The sequence below is a fragment of the Pseudorasbora parva genome, chromosome 4 (genome assembly GCF_024679245.1).
Source record: "Pseudorasbora parva isolate DD20220531a chromosome 4, ASM2467924v1, whole genome shotgun sequence".
NCBI lineage: Eukaryota > Metazoa > Chordata > Actinopteri > Cypriniformes > Gobionidae > Pseudorasbora > Pseudorasbora parva.
In genome coordinates this window covers 38,175,392-38,188,809 of record NC_090175.1, presented here as the reverse complement: position 1 = coordinate 38,188,809, position 13,418 = coordinate 38,175,392, and the positions used below count along the sequence as shown (strand labels likewise).

The following is a 13,418-nucleotide window of genomic DNA, read 5'->3' as shown; positions in this document are numbered from 1 at the left end:
ATCCATGGATGGAAGGATAGATTCATGGATTAAGGGAAAAGAAGAAGTAGATTGGTTTCTAGGTGAATGTTGAAGTCTTTCTTTCCTCTGGGTGGCACAGATCTGCTGAGATCAGCAGAACCTTGTGCTGCCATAAGGGAATTGCAGATCTCTGTGTGCTTGTGAGTACGTGTGATAGAGTTGTGCAGTAATGAAAAGTGACATCACTGACACACTGTCCACATGTCAGATGAAAGTGTGTTGAGCAAACAAGAGCAAGAACCTGTATTTGCTCCATACTCCTGTGCATGTTTTCCAGTTCTTCTTTTACTCGTACACACTCCAGGCAATATGCTGACTGGCGCTCCACCTCTGCGCACTCCTCTCTCTCTTTTGCCCTTTCTTTCTCCTCTTCTCTTTCCCTCTCCAGCGTTTGAATCACACACTCCAATTTCGCCATCTGCAAGACAAGACAACCCTTAAGAACCATAGGAGCATGTGGAAACCACTCGGGTGTGATATAAATTTCATGTGAGCCATACAAATAAAATCAACTTCTGTTAGAAAATAATCTTTATCTCTAGAGCAACATAAGGTTGAGTGTCTTTCACAAGGGAATAAAATGGGGATTGTTATACTGAACGAGATTGTTTTCTAGCTCAGTAATAAGTGTTAATTGGTTTCTCATCTCACTACACTAAATTAACAGTAATGTTGTCGCAAACATAAATGTATGAAGAATTGTGTGTGTGTGTGTGTGTGTGTGTGTGTGTGTGTGTGTGTGTGTGTGTGTGTGTGTGTGTGTGTGTGTGTGTGTGTGATTTGTAATTATCTTATACTACCATTAAAAGGTTTGGTGTTACTAAAATCTCTTTTTTGAAAAATAAAAATAAATAATAATAATAATTTTATTTAGCAATTATGCATGTTACAAAGTAGAATTGATCAATGTTACAAAGTACTATTATATCAAATAAATGCTGTTCATCAAATAATCGAGAAAATGCCCCCACCTCTCAAAAAAAGAAAATACATTATGCAGCAGAGTCGTTTTTTTTTATAAGCCTTTTTCTTTTTTAAACATAGCACCAAATCAGCATATCAGAATGATTTCTGAAGGATCATGTGACACTGAAGACTGGAGACTGAAAATTAATAGGAATAAATAATTTCACAGGTGGACAATGTATTCAACTCTATTACTTGAGTAAAAGTAAAAGTACTACTGGTCAAATATTACTCCATTACAAGTGAAAGTTCTTAAAACTGATTTTTACCTAAGCAAAAGTACAGAAGTATTTGTTTTTAAAAGTAATTAAGTATCAAAATGTAAATTTCCTTTTTTATGTCAATGCATTATTTTATTATTATTGCATTGTTGTATAAATACACACTATGCCATCATGGTTTAAGCCAGTCAGTGATACTCCATCCGACATGCTAGCATACGACTAACTTAAACTAATTTCAATAATTGCATAAAAGTTACAAAGCTTTTTACAAAACTGCTGTCACTTTAAGGCCGAATGCATGGACCCTATACTCTGATACACAACCTGTATTTTCCCAATTGTTTACTCTTCTCTTTCCCCCAGACATTTACATTTTTTAACATTTTATGAGACATACATCAAGTGTATGCCAACTAATCTTTAATCTTTTCAAAAAAGATGAAACATAAGTATGGCTATGAGTGCACACACTGTGCAGAGGAACCGTCTTCTACCATTTTGCTATAAACTGATCAGTGTTCAAAAAATGCTGGGAAACTCACATGACTCTACAAGAGCGAATGCTGATAGGCTGTCTGCAAAAAACGAAACAAACAAAAAAACAATTAAAGAATAAAAAAAATCTTCCACTGACTTTCAGTGCTGCTACAGAAACAACTTTCGACTTTGAGCACCTTGACAGAAATGTAGTGGAGTAAAAAGTACAATATTTGTCTTTCAAATGTAGTGAAGGTAAAGTAAAATTTTCCCGAAAAAATATTACTCAAGTATAGTACAGATACTCAAAGAGTTTACTTAAGTACAGTTCACAAGTAAAAAGACTTAGTTACTGTCCACCTCGTACATCAATAATGTGTATTACTGTACAAAAAACCTTATTACACAGGAATTGCAGTACTGCACTCTGTTATGTAGTAAAAAATGCAGGGCAAGCATTTATTTCACTGTACTTTGTAAAAACTACAATGACAAAGCCTGATTGTCTGTTCAGGGATCTTGTTGAAAAAATACCAGCTACATTTTAATGAGCTCATAAAGTGTCGCAAGAAATTGAGTCATCTGTGTTTAGCTGTGGCTCTCAGCTAGTGGGTCATGTCCCATTTTTATCCCCACAGGGTTGTGGACAGCAGGTTCAGCTAAAGTGAACTGCCAGTTAAAGGGGGGGTGAAATGCTGTTTCATGCATACTGAGCTTTTTACACTGTTAAAGACTTGGATTCCCATACTAAACATAGACAAAGTTTCAAAAAATAATGTTGGACGTTTGATGGAGTATTTCTGTGTTAAAAATACTCCTTCCGGTTTCTCATAAGTTTCGGCGAGTTTTTTTCGAGTATGGGTCTACTTGACGTTAAATAGATCGGAAGGTCCTTGTATGGGCTGTACGGGCTCTTCTCCCGGTAGGGTGCGCGCGCGCGTAACTAGAGGGAGAGAGAGGAAATGCACGGCGTAAACAGTCTCTCAGGTGCAGATCCAGTCGTCCGTGAACACTTATGACGCGCCGCGCTCCACTTTATTCCTATGGGTGACGTCGAGCGAATTCAACGCTTCAGCACAGCATTCCGGGAAGGCAGCGCTGCATTTGAACCGATTTGAACGCAGAAATGACGGGAAGCTTCAAGGCATCGCTTCAGTCGCGTCGCAAAGTGGATTTCCACGGTCACTGCTGTCACAGGACTTCACCAAATCATACCAAAGAAGTGTGTTTTTGACAGAGCGGTCCCAGCGATAAAGGTTCGGTCCTTGGAAGCAGCCGGTGAGTAGATCAACTTCAAATGTCTCTGCTATTGGCTACCGTCGCATGAGTAAACATCAGTAAACGATACGATCGCGTGCTTCGTCATTCAAATGCGCTAACGGTTACTCCATTGTTGTTCTGTATAACGTTACACTATTCTGACTCTGACGTGCAAAACCGTTTTGCTTGCTACCTCTAAGGTCTAACGTTAGTCACATACAATAGTCCATAAACCAAATCATGTCCTCATAAACTGCGCGTAAAGACACACAAAGGCCCCTAAATACAGTACATACCACAGAGACGGACATCCTGATGTTGCCGTTTCTCCTGTTCAATTTATTTCAGCCTCAGATTTGATTGTGGATCATTATCTGTATTAGCTGAGATAGCATGGGTTTCTCCACGCTTGAGGACATCACCGCTTTGTGCACATTCGTCATTCTTTAGCTCCGCCCACACGATACGCCTCCAGGCGCTCGGTTTTTTCCGGAAAGACTCGGTACAGCCCATATTTCTTTTATAAATATGATAAAACTAAAGACTTTTCGGAGATATGAAGGATGCAATACTACTCTATAGGTACTCAAGATTGACATGAGATTGACTGAAACTGAGTGTTTCACCCCCCCTTTAAATAAGTAATGTTGAAGCGATTAAAAGAGGAGGACATAAACTGTCCCCGCTTTTTTAGATACAAAGTTTATTCTGTTTCAATCACAGCAATGTGAACTATGAGTTAATTTATGATATAACAACTGCTCATGGGGATACTTTATTATCACATTCATTTCAGCAATTCAGCAGTACTGTCACACTATGTGTTCTTCATTCTCAAAGTTTTGCCAAAGTGGCAGCATGGTGCACAGCATGAATCAGATTACCTGCTTTTCCGTCCTGTTAATGTGCTCACAAAATTACCATTTCTAAAATGGCTTCCAGGATTCATAAATTTCTTTGCGGTGCTATTTAATCTGCATTGGTGCCACCCTTTATTTTGCAGGTGTTTGGAGGCACAGCACAAAATACATATTCATTAAAGGGGGGGTGAAACACTCAGTTTCAGTCAGTGTCATGTCAATCTTGAGTACCTATAGAGTAGCATTGCATCCTGCATATCTCCGAAAAGTCTTTATTTTTTTTATAATTATATAAGAAAGATGCGCTGTTCCGAGTCTTTCCGAAAAAAGCCGAGCGGGTGGGGGCGTGTCATGTGAGCGGAGCTAAATAATGACGTGTGCAGCAGCGCGCTGCAGTGAGGAAAGTGAGTCGCTCTGTGAGGAAAGTGATTCGCTCAGTGAGGAAAGTGATTCGCCCGCCGCGTGAGGAAAGTGATTCGCTCTGTGAGGAAAGTGATTCGCTCAGTGAGGAAAGTGATTCGCCCGCCGCGTGAGGAAAGTGATTCGCTCAGTGAGGAAAGTGATTCGCCCGCCGCGTGAGGAAAGTGAGTCGCTCTGTGAGGAAAGTGATTCGCCTGTCGCGTGAGGAAAGTGATTCGCTCTGTGAGGAAAGTGATTCGCTCAGTGAGGAAAGTGATTCGCCCGCCGCGTGAGGAAAGTGATTCGCTCTGTGAGGAAAGTGATTCGCTCAGTGAGGAAAGTGATTCGCCCGCCGCGTGAGGAAAGTGATTCGCTCTGTGAGGAAAGTGATTCGCTCAGTGAGGAAAGTGATTCGCCCGCCGCGTGAGGAAAGTGATTCGCTCTGTGAGGAAAGTTATTCACTCAGTGAGGAAAGTGATTCGCCCGCCGCGTGAGGAAAGTGAGTCGCTCTGTGAGGAAAGTGATTCGCTCAGTGAGGAAAGTGATTCGCCTGCCGCGTGAGGAAAGTGAGTCGCTCAGTGAGGAAAGTGATTCGCCCGTCGCGTGAGGAAAGTGCTAATACAGATCGACCGCCGGCCTATCAGTGGGTAAGTCAGTAGCTACTGGTTATATCACCTGTTTAGCATCCTACAAGCCAGCGCTTTGATGGGCGTAGGCTGTTGCTCTCTCTCTCCCTCTCTCTCTCTCACGCGCTTCCGGTAGAATTGTCCGTAAGGCCCATACAAGGAAATTCCGCCCCCACTAACGTCAATGGGGACGCATGATCTCAAAAAACTTGCCGAAACTTATGACTAACCGGAAGTAGTATTTTTGACAAAGAAATACTCCCATCAAACGTCCACCTTAACTTTTGAAACTTTGTCTATGTTTAGTATGGGATTCCAAGTCTTTAACAGTGTAAAAAGATCAGTATGCATGAAACAGCATTTCACCCCCCCTTTAAGGGAAACCAGAAAAATGCACAAGATATCCTACAGTATACTGTGTTAGTAGCAGTGGTATAGTTGGGGCCATACATATATATATATATGGTGTATGCTTACTTTTTTCCCTAGGGTTGTTTGCATATAACGACTTCTAAGAATCAATATTTGTGTATGCCCTCTGTATAATGATTGTTTTGCTGTGATATATTACACACAATTTTGTCATGCATTTCAAAAAAGTTCCATAGATAAGAAATGTGTTTAATGCTTAACTTATAAAATTAAGAGCAGATCAGGAATACAAACACATATAAAGCATTTATTTTTAAAAACTAATTTCTAAGGTTTACAAAGAATGGTGTGAAAAGGGAAAAACATCCAGTATTCAGCAGTCCTGTGGGTGAAAATTCCTTGTTGATGCTAGAGGTCAGAGGAAAATGGGTCGACTCATTCAAGCTGATAGAAGAGCAACTTTGACTGAAATAACCACTCGTTACAACAGTAAGGTATGCAGCAAAGCATTTGTGAAGCCACAACACACACAACCTTGAGGCAGATGGGCTACAACAGCAGAAGACCCCACTGGGTACCACTCATCTCCACTACAAATGGGAAAAATATACTCATCTTCTGATGGCTACTTCCAGCAGGACAATGCACCATGTCACAAAGCTCCAATCATTTCAAATTGGTTTCTTGAACAGGACAATAAGTTAACTGTACTAAAATGGCCCCACAGTCACCAGATCTCAACCCAATAAAGCATCTTTGGGATGTGGTGGAACGGGAGCTTCGTGCCCTGGATGTGCATCCCACAAATCTCCATCAAATGCAAGATGCTTTGCTATCAATATGGGCCAACATTTCTAAAGAATGCTTTCAGCACCTTGTTGAATCAATGCCACGTAGAATTAAGGCAGTTCTGAAGGCGAAAGGGGGTCAAACACAGTATTAGTATGGTGTTCCTAATAATCCTTTAGTTGAGTGTATTTATATGTATTAAAAGCAATAAGATATTCCTGTTGTTGCTGCCTAGCTGCTTTGTTGTGGTAACATTCCATTTGAAGAAAATGAGAAAATGATGTGGTCTTTCATTGCTCACTTTGTGAATTCCAAATGGCTTCATTATGACATTCATGTGCCCACCTCCCTCCAAAGTCCCCACTTCAAGGGCTTTGCCCATTGGAGGGAGTAGTGCATAGGGATGCTCACATCCGTTTGAAATTTCCCAGTAATCGTTAAGTGTTATTTTTCCAAGAAGTTGTGAAATTTGAAGTGGCCATTGCATATTCCCTTCACTAACAGACTCATGGAAAGGCCCTTCGCAAAGGGATTCAGTTGCTCAGATAGAAGACAGTGTGAACAATCCCCAAAGCAATTTTTCAATTCTTTCAACTTGAATTCAAGTTGATTAGTCAAATCATTCTTGATTAACTTGCTAACGAATTCTACGAAGAGCACGCCAAAGTGAGCATGAAGCTATAACTCTGAAGTGCTTAACAGAATTCAGATCAAACATGGTTATGACAACCATGACCTGGGGTACCTATACACTTTCGGCACAGTGCCACCCAGTGACAGCTGGCTAGTAGAGGGCACTAAGGAGCCAACCTCCTTGACCACACACAGCCACAAATTATTAATACTACTAATAATAATTAGTATGATTATAAATTGATATTTATAAGATATGAATAAAAAAAAATCCGAAATTGGTTTCAACCATTTAGCTAAAAATCATCTCCAAATGTCATTACTAATTTTTGCAGTTGGTCTGATGCTCGCTGCCACGCTTGCTCATCATTTTGCCTCTGTAGTCAAATGGCCCCTTAATTGTTGCTTGCAGTTTATTCTACCTGTGTTAGCTTGCTCTTATTACACATTTCACCTTTTAACTCAAAAACCTTTGTTGTAATTGCATTTTATATTATCCTTTAGTACTGTTTTTTTTTAAATCATTACATCAATCAAATAAAACTTTTTTTTCTTTCTTTCTAAATACCCATTCATTTTACCCTACATTTAAATTAAGGTGTTTTTCACCTCTACATTCACACTAAGGGTAATAAGGCTTATTTTTTTATTTTTTTTATTCTTATCAATTATAATTTTTATTTTAGTTTTTTGTGAGATGTTGGTTGCATGCATTGTTGGCTGCAGTTAGTGTGTTATTTTATTACATGCATGATTGTACATGGTCAACGTTTTGTTGTTTATATTGAGCTCTATGAATAAATAAATAAAACAAACAAACACAATTGCATCATGAAAGTTTTTTAAGAAGCTAACACGTGATGTGTTGTCTCAGTCAGGCTTTATGAAACAAATTAGTTAGCTAGCTAGACTAGTAGCAATGGGAAGAGGCAGACATTTCACAATATCCCATCTGTGAGGGCAAATGTAGGTAGTTCAGCTGTCATCCATCAGTATAGTATAATAATAATAAAAAACTTTTTTAAGACTACACCACTAGTTATAAGATTAGCTTTAGTAGATCAGTTTAGTAGATGCATACATTGGGCGTCCTAGAAAATGTGCAACTGTTTATATATGCAAACTTAAGGACCATGTTTAAAGTATGAAAAATATCACAGAATGTCTGGGAAGATAGGTGACATAAAAGACACAATGGCTCTTTGAAACTAACAGTCAGTCATCCAAGCATTAGACTTTTCAAGGAATGTCCATTGTGGGATTTGAACCTACAACCTTTTAGTAACCAACTTAGATCATTCGCCTTTAGGATACCACCCTACAATTCAGACATTTGACATGACTTGACAAATGGTTTTATGAAATACACCGATCAGGCCTAACATTATGAGACACATAACATTATGATAGGTGAAGTGAATAACACTGATTATCTCTTCATCACAGCCTCTGTTAGTGGGTGCGATATATTAGGCAGCAAGTGAACATTTGTCCTCAAATTTGATGTTTTAGAAGCAGGAAAAATCAGCAAGCATAAAGATTTGAGCATGGGCCAAATTGTGTTGGCTAGACGACTGGGTCAGAGCATCTCCAAAACTGCAGCTCTTATGCGGTGCTCCCAGTCTGCAGTGGTCAGTATCAATCAAAAGTGGTCCAAGGAAGGAACAGTGGTGAACCAGCGACAGGTCCATGGGTGGCCAAGGCTCATTGATGCACATGGGGAATGAAGGCTGGCCTGTGTGGTCCAATCAAACAGACGAGCTAATGTAGCTCAAATTGCTCAAGAAGTTAATGCTGGTTCTGATAGAAAGGTGTCAGAACAACCAATGCATTGCAGTTTGCTTCGTATTGGGCTTCATAGCTGTAGACCTGTCAGGGTGCCCATGCTGACCCCTGTCAAATGCCGAAAGTGAGCATCAGAAAGACCATGGCGCAATGAAAGAAGGTGGCCTGGTCAGATGAATCATGTTTTCTTTCACATAAAAATCACATGGATGGCCGTGTGCGTCTGTGTCGCTCACCTAAGAAACACACATGGCACCAGGATGCACTATGGGAAGAAGGCAAGTGTGATGCTTTGTGCCTGGGACCTGCCACCCATATGGATGTTACTTTGACATTTACCACCTACCTAAGCAGACCATGTACACCCTTTCATGGAAACGGTATTCCCTGTTGGCTGTGGCCTCTTTCAGCAGGATAATGTGCCCTGTCACAAAGCAAAAATGGTTCAGGAATGGTTTGAGGAGCGCAGCAATGAGTTTGTGGTGTTGACTTGACCTTCAAATTCCCCAGTTCTCAAACAAATCGAGCATCTGTGGTATGTGCTGAACAAGCAAGTCTGATCCATGTCAGACCCACTTCACAACTTACAGGGCTTAAAGGATCTGCTGCTAACATCTTAGTACCCGATACCACAGCACAGCTTCAGGGGTCTAGAGGAGTCCATGCCTCAATGGGTCAGGGCCGTTTTGGCAGCAAAAGGGGGAGCAACATTGGGTTCATATGTTATGTCTGATCGGTGTATAGAAGGAGCTTTGATATGAGGCTTGCTTCGCTGTGACACAGCACTGAACCAACAATTTTATTCCAAGCTATCATGTATTAAGTATGCAACTTCGTTATCATAACCCAGTTCCAAGCCTGCTGGCAGAATAGATGAAGCGTTAGATGAAGCTCTCTGCCTTGGGCACTACAAATGTTCTTTTTGTTTTCTCATTTATCATGGTCATGTGGAGAGCTCTAGGGCTCTTAGTCTGTCTCTGTGTATTTAAGCAGAAGGACTGAGCCTGTTCCCTTTGCCTGAGCATCAAACCACTTTGAAATAGCTTGATATGTATATAGTTCAAGTTATTTGTGGTGACCTGATTCATTAGTAGGTCAGCCATATTATGCAAACATATCCAAGATGGTTTGGGTTTTTGAGAAGACAGGACAATTAGTTTTTTTATGAATGGTATTTTTTATGATTACTTACCTCTGTGTTGGACAGCTGTAGTTGGTTGTCAAGATCTTCCTTCTCTTTCTCTAAAACCTTTCTCTCTTCTTCTCCAGTTTTCATCTGCTCTTCAGCCTGTATTCAAACCAACATAAATAAAAAAACTATTATCTCTTTATTTCAATATTAACAAAAATATCAGATCATGCATCAGATCTTTTCAATAGATTTAATTAGTTACTTGCTATACTTTAAAGGGGGCAAATAGTCTATATCTTTATCTATAATTATCATGTTAGCCATTTAAATGTATGCATTTGGTTGATGCTTTTATCCAAAATGGCTTCCATTGAATTTAAAGTATAATTTTTTTTCCATTCATGCAATGCCTGGGAATTGAACCAATGAACTTTTGCAACATTCATGCATTACTGTTTCAGCTACATAAGCACAAAATTAGGAAATTTTATAGAAACATTTTCTTGTAACAAAATATTTATAATATATAGTTAGTTATAATTAAATATTACATGATCATTTTCCATTTTTTTTCTAACTCTTAGAATTAGTTATCTCAAAACGAACATTTATTTCATTTCATTCTAAACCTTCTTTCTTTCTTTTGCGGAAAACACACAAGATGTTGCTCTTTTCCAGAAAGTTGAATGTTGCAGAAGTTCTTTTCTATACAACAAAGACAACTTAAATTTTAGTCTATGGCTTCAAATAACACAGAATATAGTTTTAATTATAATATAATTTTGTTATTTTTGGAGATTGAAAGCCCCTGGTTCTCCTCTACTTTAATTACATGAAAGAAAGCAGTGTGAACATTCTAATTTTGTGTTTCATGAAAGAAGGAAAGTCATGTTGGGAATGACATGAAAGTGAATAAATTATCACAGAAGTTTTATTTTTGAGTCAGCTAAAGCTTTACATATAAGCGGTTTTTAGTTTCTGTAGCTTCAGGATTTTTTTATGCAACTGACTTGATGTCTTGATGGCTAATCTCTTTTCATAAGGGTGGGCCAAGTTTTTGAATGCTGAATATGCGTCATATGTTAATGTGTCATTTGAAATGACCCATTTTTACAGCTTAGTTTCCATAATTCATCTGATTGGACTGGGTTTGGAGCTTTGCATTATGAATAATGACGTATGTCTTTATACACAGCAACAAAGGAAATTCTGTTTATGTCCCTTGTAAAGTAAAGACACTTCTGTAAACAGTGAAGACATACAGATGAGTAAAAAGACAGATTATGTTGGTCATATATTCTCTTAAAGGGAATTCTCTTAGTTCACCCAAAAATGAAATTTATTTCATTAATGACTCACCCCAATGTCGTTCCACACCCGTAAGTTCATCTTCGGAACACAGTTCAAGATATTTTAGATTTAGTCCGAGGCCTTTCTGTCCTTTGAATGTAAGTGTATGCCCACTTGCTGTCCACGTCCAGAAGGTAATGAAAACATCATCAAAGTAGTCCATATGTGACATCAGTTGCTTAGTTAGACTCTTTTGAAGCGTCAGCAATATATTTTGGTCCAAAAATAACCAATGCTGAGAAGACAATGTTGAATAAAGTCGTATTTTTTGTTATTTTTGGACCAAAATGTATTGTTGATGCTTCAAAAGAGTCTAACTAAGCAACTGATGTCACATATAGACTACTTTGATGTTTTCATTACCTTCTGGACGTGGACAGCAAGTGGGCATACACTTACATTCATAGGACAGAAAGCCCTCGGACTATATCTAAAATATCTTAAACTGTGTTCCGAGGATGAACAGAGGTCTTTAGGGGTGTGGAACAACATTGGGGTGAGTCATTGATGAAAGAAATTAAATTTTTGGGTGAACTAACCCTTTAAGGCATTCTTAAAATCCTATAGTCAATCTTTTAATCCCCTTTTTCATTGGAAAAATGTATGTAAATAATTTGCCATTTAAATATTGGAAAACAATATAATTGGCATTATATTCCCAAACAATATTATACCAATATCAAATTGAGAATCAAATTAATCGAGGAATTAAATCATAAAGTCAGTAGTGATAGCCAGCCCTTCACACTAGTAGCAACCGCAGCAAATGAAAAGGTGTGAAATGAATCGCAATTTATGTGATGCAAATATTCCAATCTGTTGTTGTACCTGCTGTGTCTTCTTCTTCTCTGCATCCAGCATTGCGTGCGCATGCCGCAGCTCACTGGCATGTTTGCGTATCACTTCTTCCAGTGCTTTCCGAAGCTGTTCTTTCAGCCTTACTTTCTCTTCTTCCATCTTCTGCTGCACATTTTTCTTCTCTTCTTCCAGCTCCTGTCTGTCATTCTTTCTTTCATTCTCCACCTCCTGCTGAAGGCGTCTGATCTCCTCAGTGTGAGCACGCTGCAGCTCCAGACGCATTGAGGAGAGAGTGTCTGCATGCTGAAACCCACACACAAATCTTAATGATATAAAACTGTAATCCTGTAGTTTCAAAAGACACTACAACACTCAGCCACTGAGCTGTCAGTTTTGATTTTTTTTAAATGTTCTAAGGACTTGGCTGTTCTTTTTGTGTAAACTAACTAACATTTTAAAATGTGTTTGATGGAGAGCCTGTGGAGTAGTTTTACATTGTTTATACTGTTCTTATGCAATGTTCGAGCTCGCCTTTTTATTTCAACAAATGTATGTGTTGGCTTTACAACTCTTGTTCTAAATAGTCATTTTATTTATTAAATAGAAAGCATGAGGCAAGAGCTTATTTTATTAAAAATAGTATGCTCCAGTTAGGAAGAGCAGAAAAGTGTGTGTATTCTCCAATAATAGAAGGGATCAATAGCAGATGGATTGTTTTTTAAATATTAGAAACAAAGTTATCGTTAGCACTGCTTGATTGCAAAAAACTCTGGCCTCAATTGTTGTAAAGGGGAGTTGGTCGCCCCTTATGAAAATGAACCATGGTTTTACTACAAATAAAACCAATACAACATTTTTATTGTAGTTAAACTATGGGAACCAAAAATTAACCATGGCTTTGCTAGTCTAACCATAGTTTAACCATGGTATTTGTGGTAGAACTGTGGTTATATAAATGGTAATCAATTAGCCAAAAAAAAACTTGGTTACTACACTTTTACTACAATAAAACTGGGGCTAATTTTGGTGCTGCTTCAGTACCTGTACAGTGCTAGTTTTTAGACTGTATTTGTATTAATAACCTTTTTCTTTTATTATTCACTCTTATCAATTTATTCACACATTTTGCTCATTTGCTTTAAACATCGTATTGGATGCCATCTTCATTTTCGTTTTCTTTATCTTAGCCTTTTTTCCCCCAGACTAAACAAAAAACGTAATATTGGTGCGTACGTCCCAACTGGACAGTCTTGCTTAGTGTGACTTGATCACAGACAGTTGATGAATAGCCTTTACGATGAAATAGCCTCAAACGAAGTTATGACAGTGTTGGTATTTTAGAAACATAGTCCTGTAAACTTTATTTTTATTTATCTTCTTTTTTATTACTTTTTGGTTCATTTACATTATATACAGTACATTTTGATTAAGCTTTAATGATTTTTTAATTTAACTTTAAGTCATTTAATCAATTACAAGAAAATATTTTCATCTAATACAGTGCGTGCAGCTTCTCATGAGTGTTCTCATGAGCATTTCATAATGTTTTATTTTTCAGTCTAAGTTCAATCTCTTTTCTGGGTCATTTTATCTGTAAAAGAAAACGTGCCTATTAATTCTGCACACCTGAATATAAGGTGTTTTTTTATTTACAGCCTTCAAGAACAATTACATATCACTTAATGATGATCAAATACAAAATGAATAGTAGTTATTAAGATAAAAG

General features: G+C 38.3%; 1 protein-coding gene across 2 annotated transcripts in view; it reads right to left on the bottom strand.

The window, feature by feature from the left end:
- fam184b (family with sequence similarity 184 member B) overlaps window positions 1–13,418 on the bottom strand; it is a 50,300-nt gene that overhangs the window by 17,829 nt on the left and 19,053 nt on the right. For both annotated transcript variants that reach the window (XM_067441691.1, XM_067441692.1), the window contains exons 6-8: window positions 11,723–11,995; window positions 9,605–9,700; window positions 263–439 (exon numbers count right to left, since the gene is read on the bottom strand). In XM_067441691.1, coding sequence (XP_067297792.1) covers window positions 263–439; window positions 9,605–9,700; window positions 11,723–11,995 — 546 coding nt within the window. The remainder of the gene's footprint in view (window positions 1–262; window positions 440–9,604; window positions 9,701–11,722; window positions 11,996–13,418) is intronic.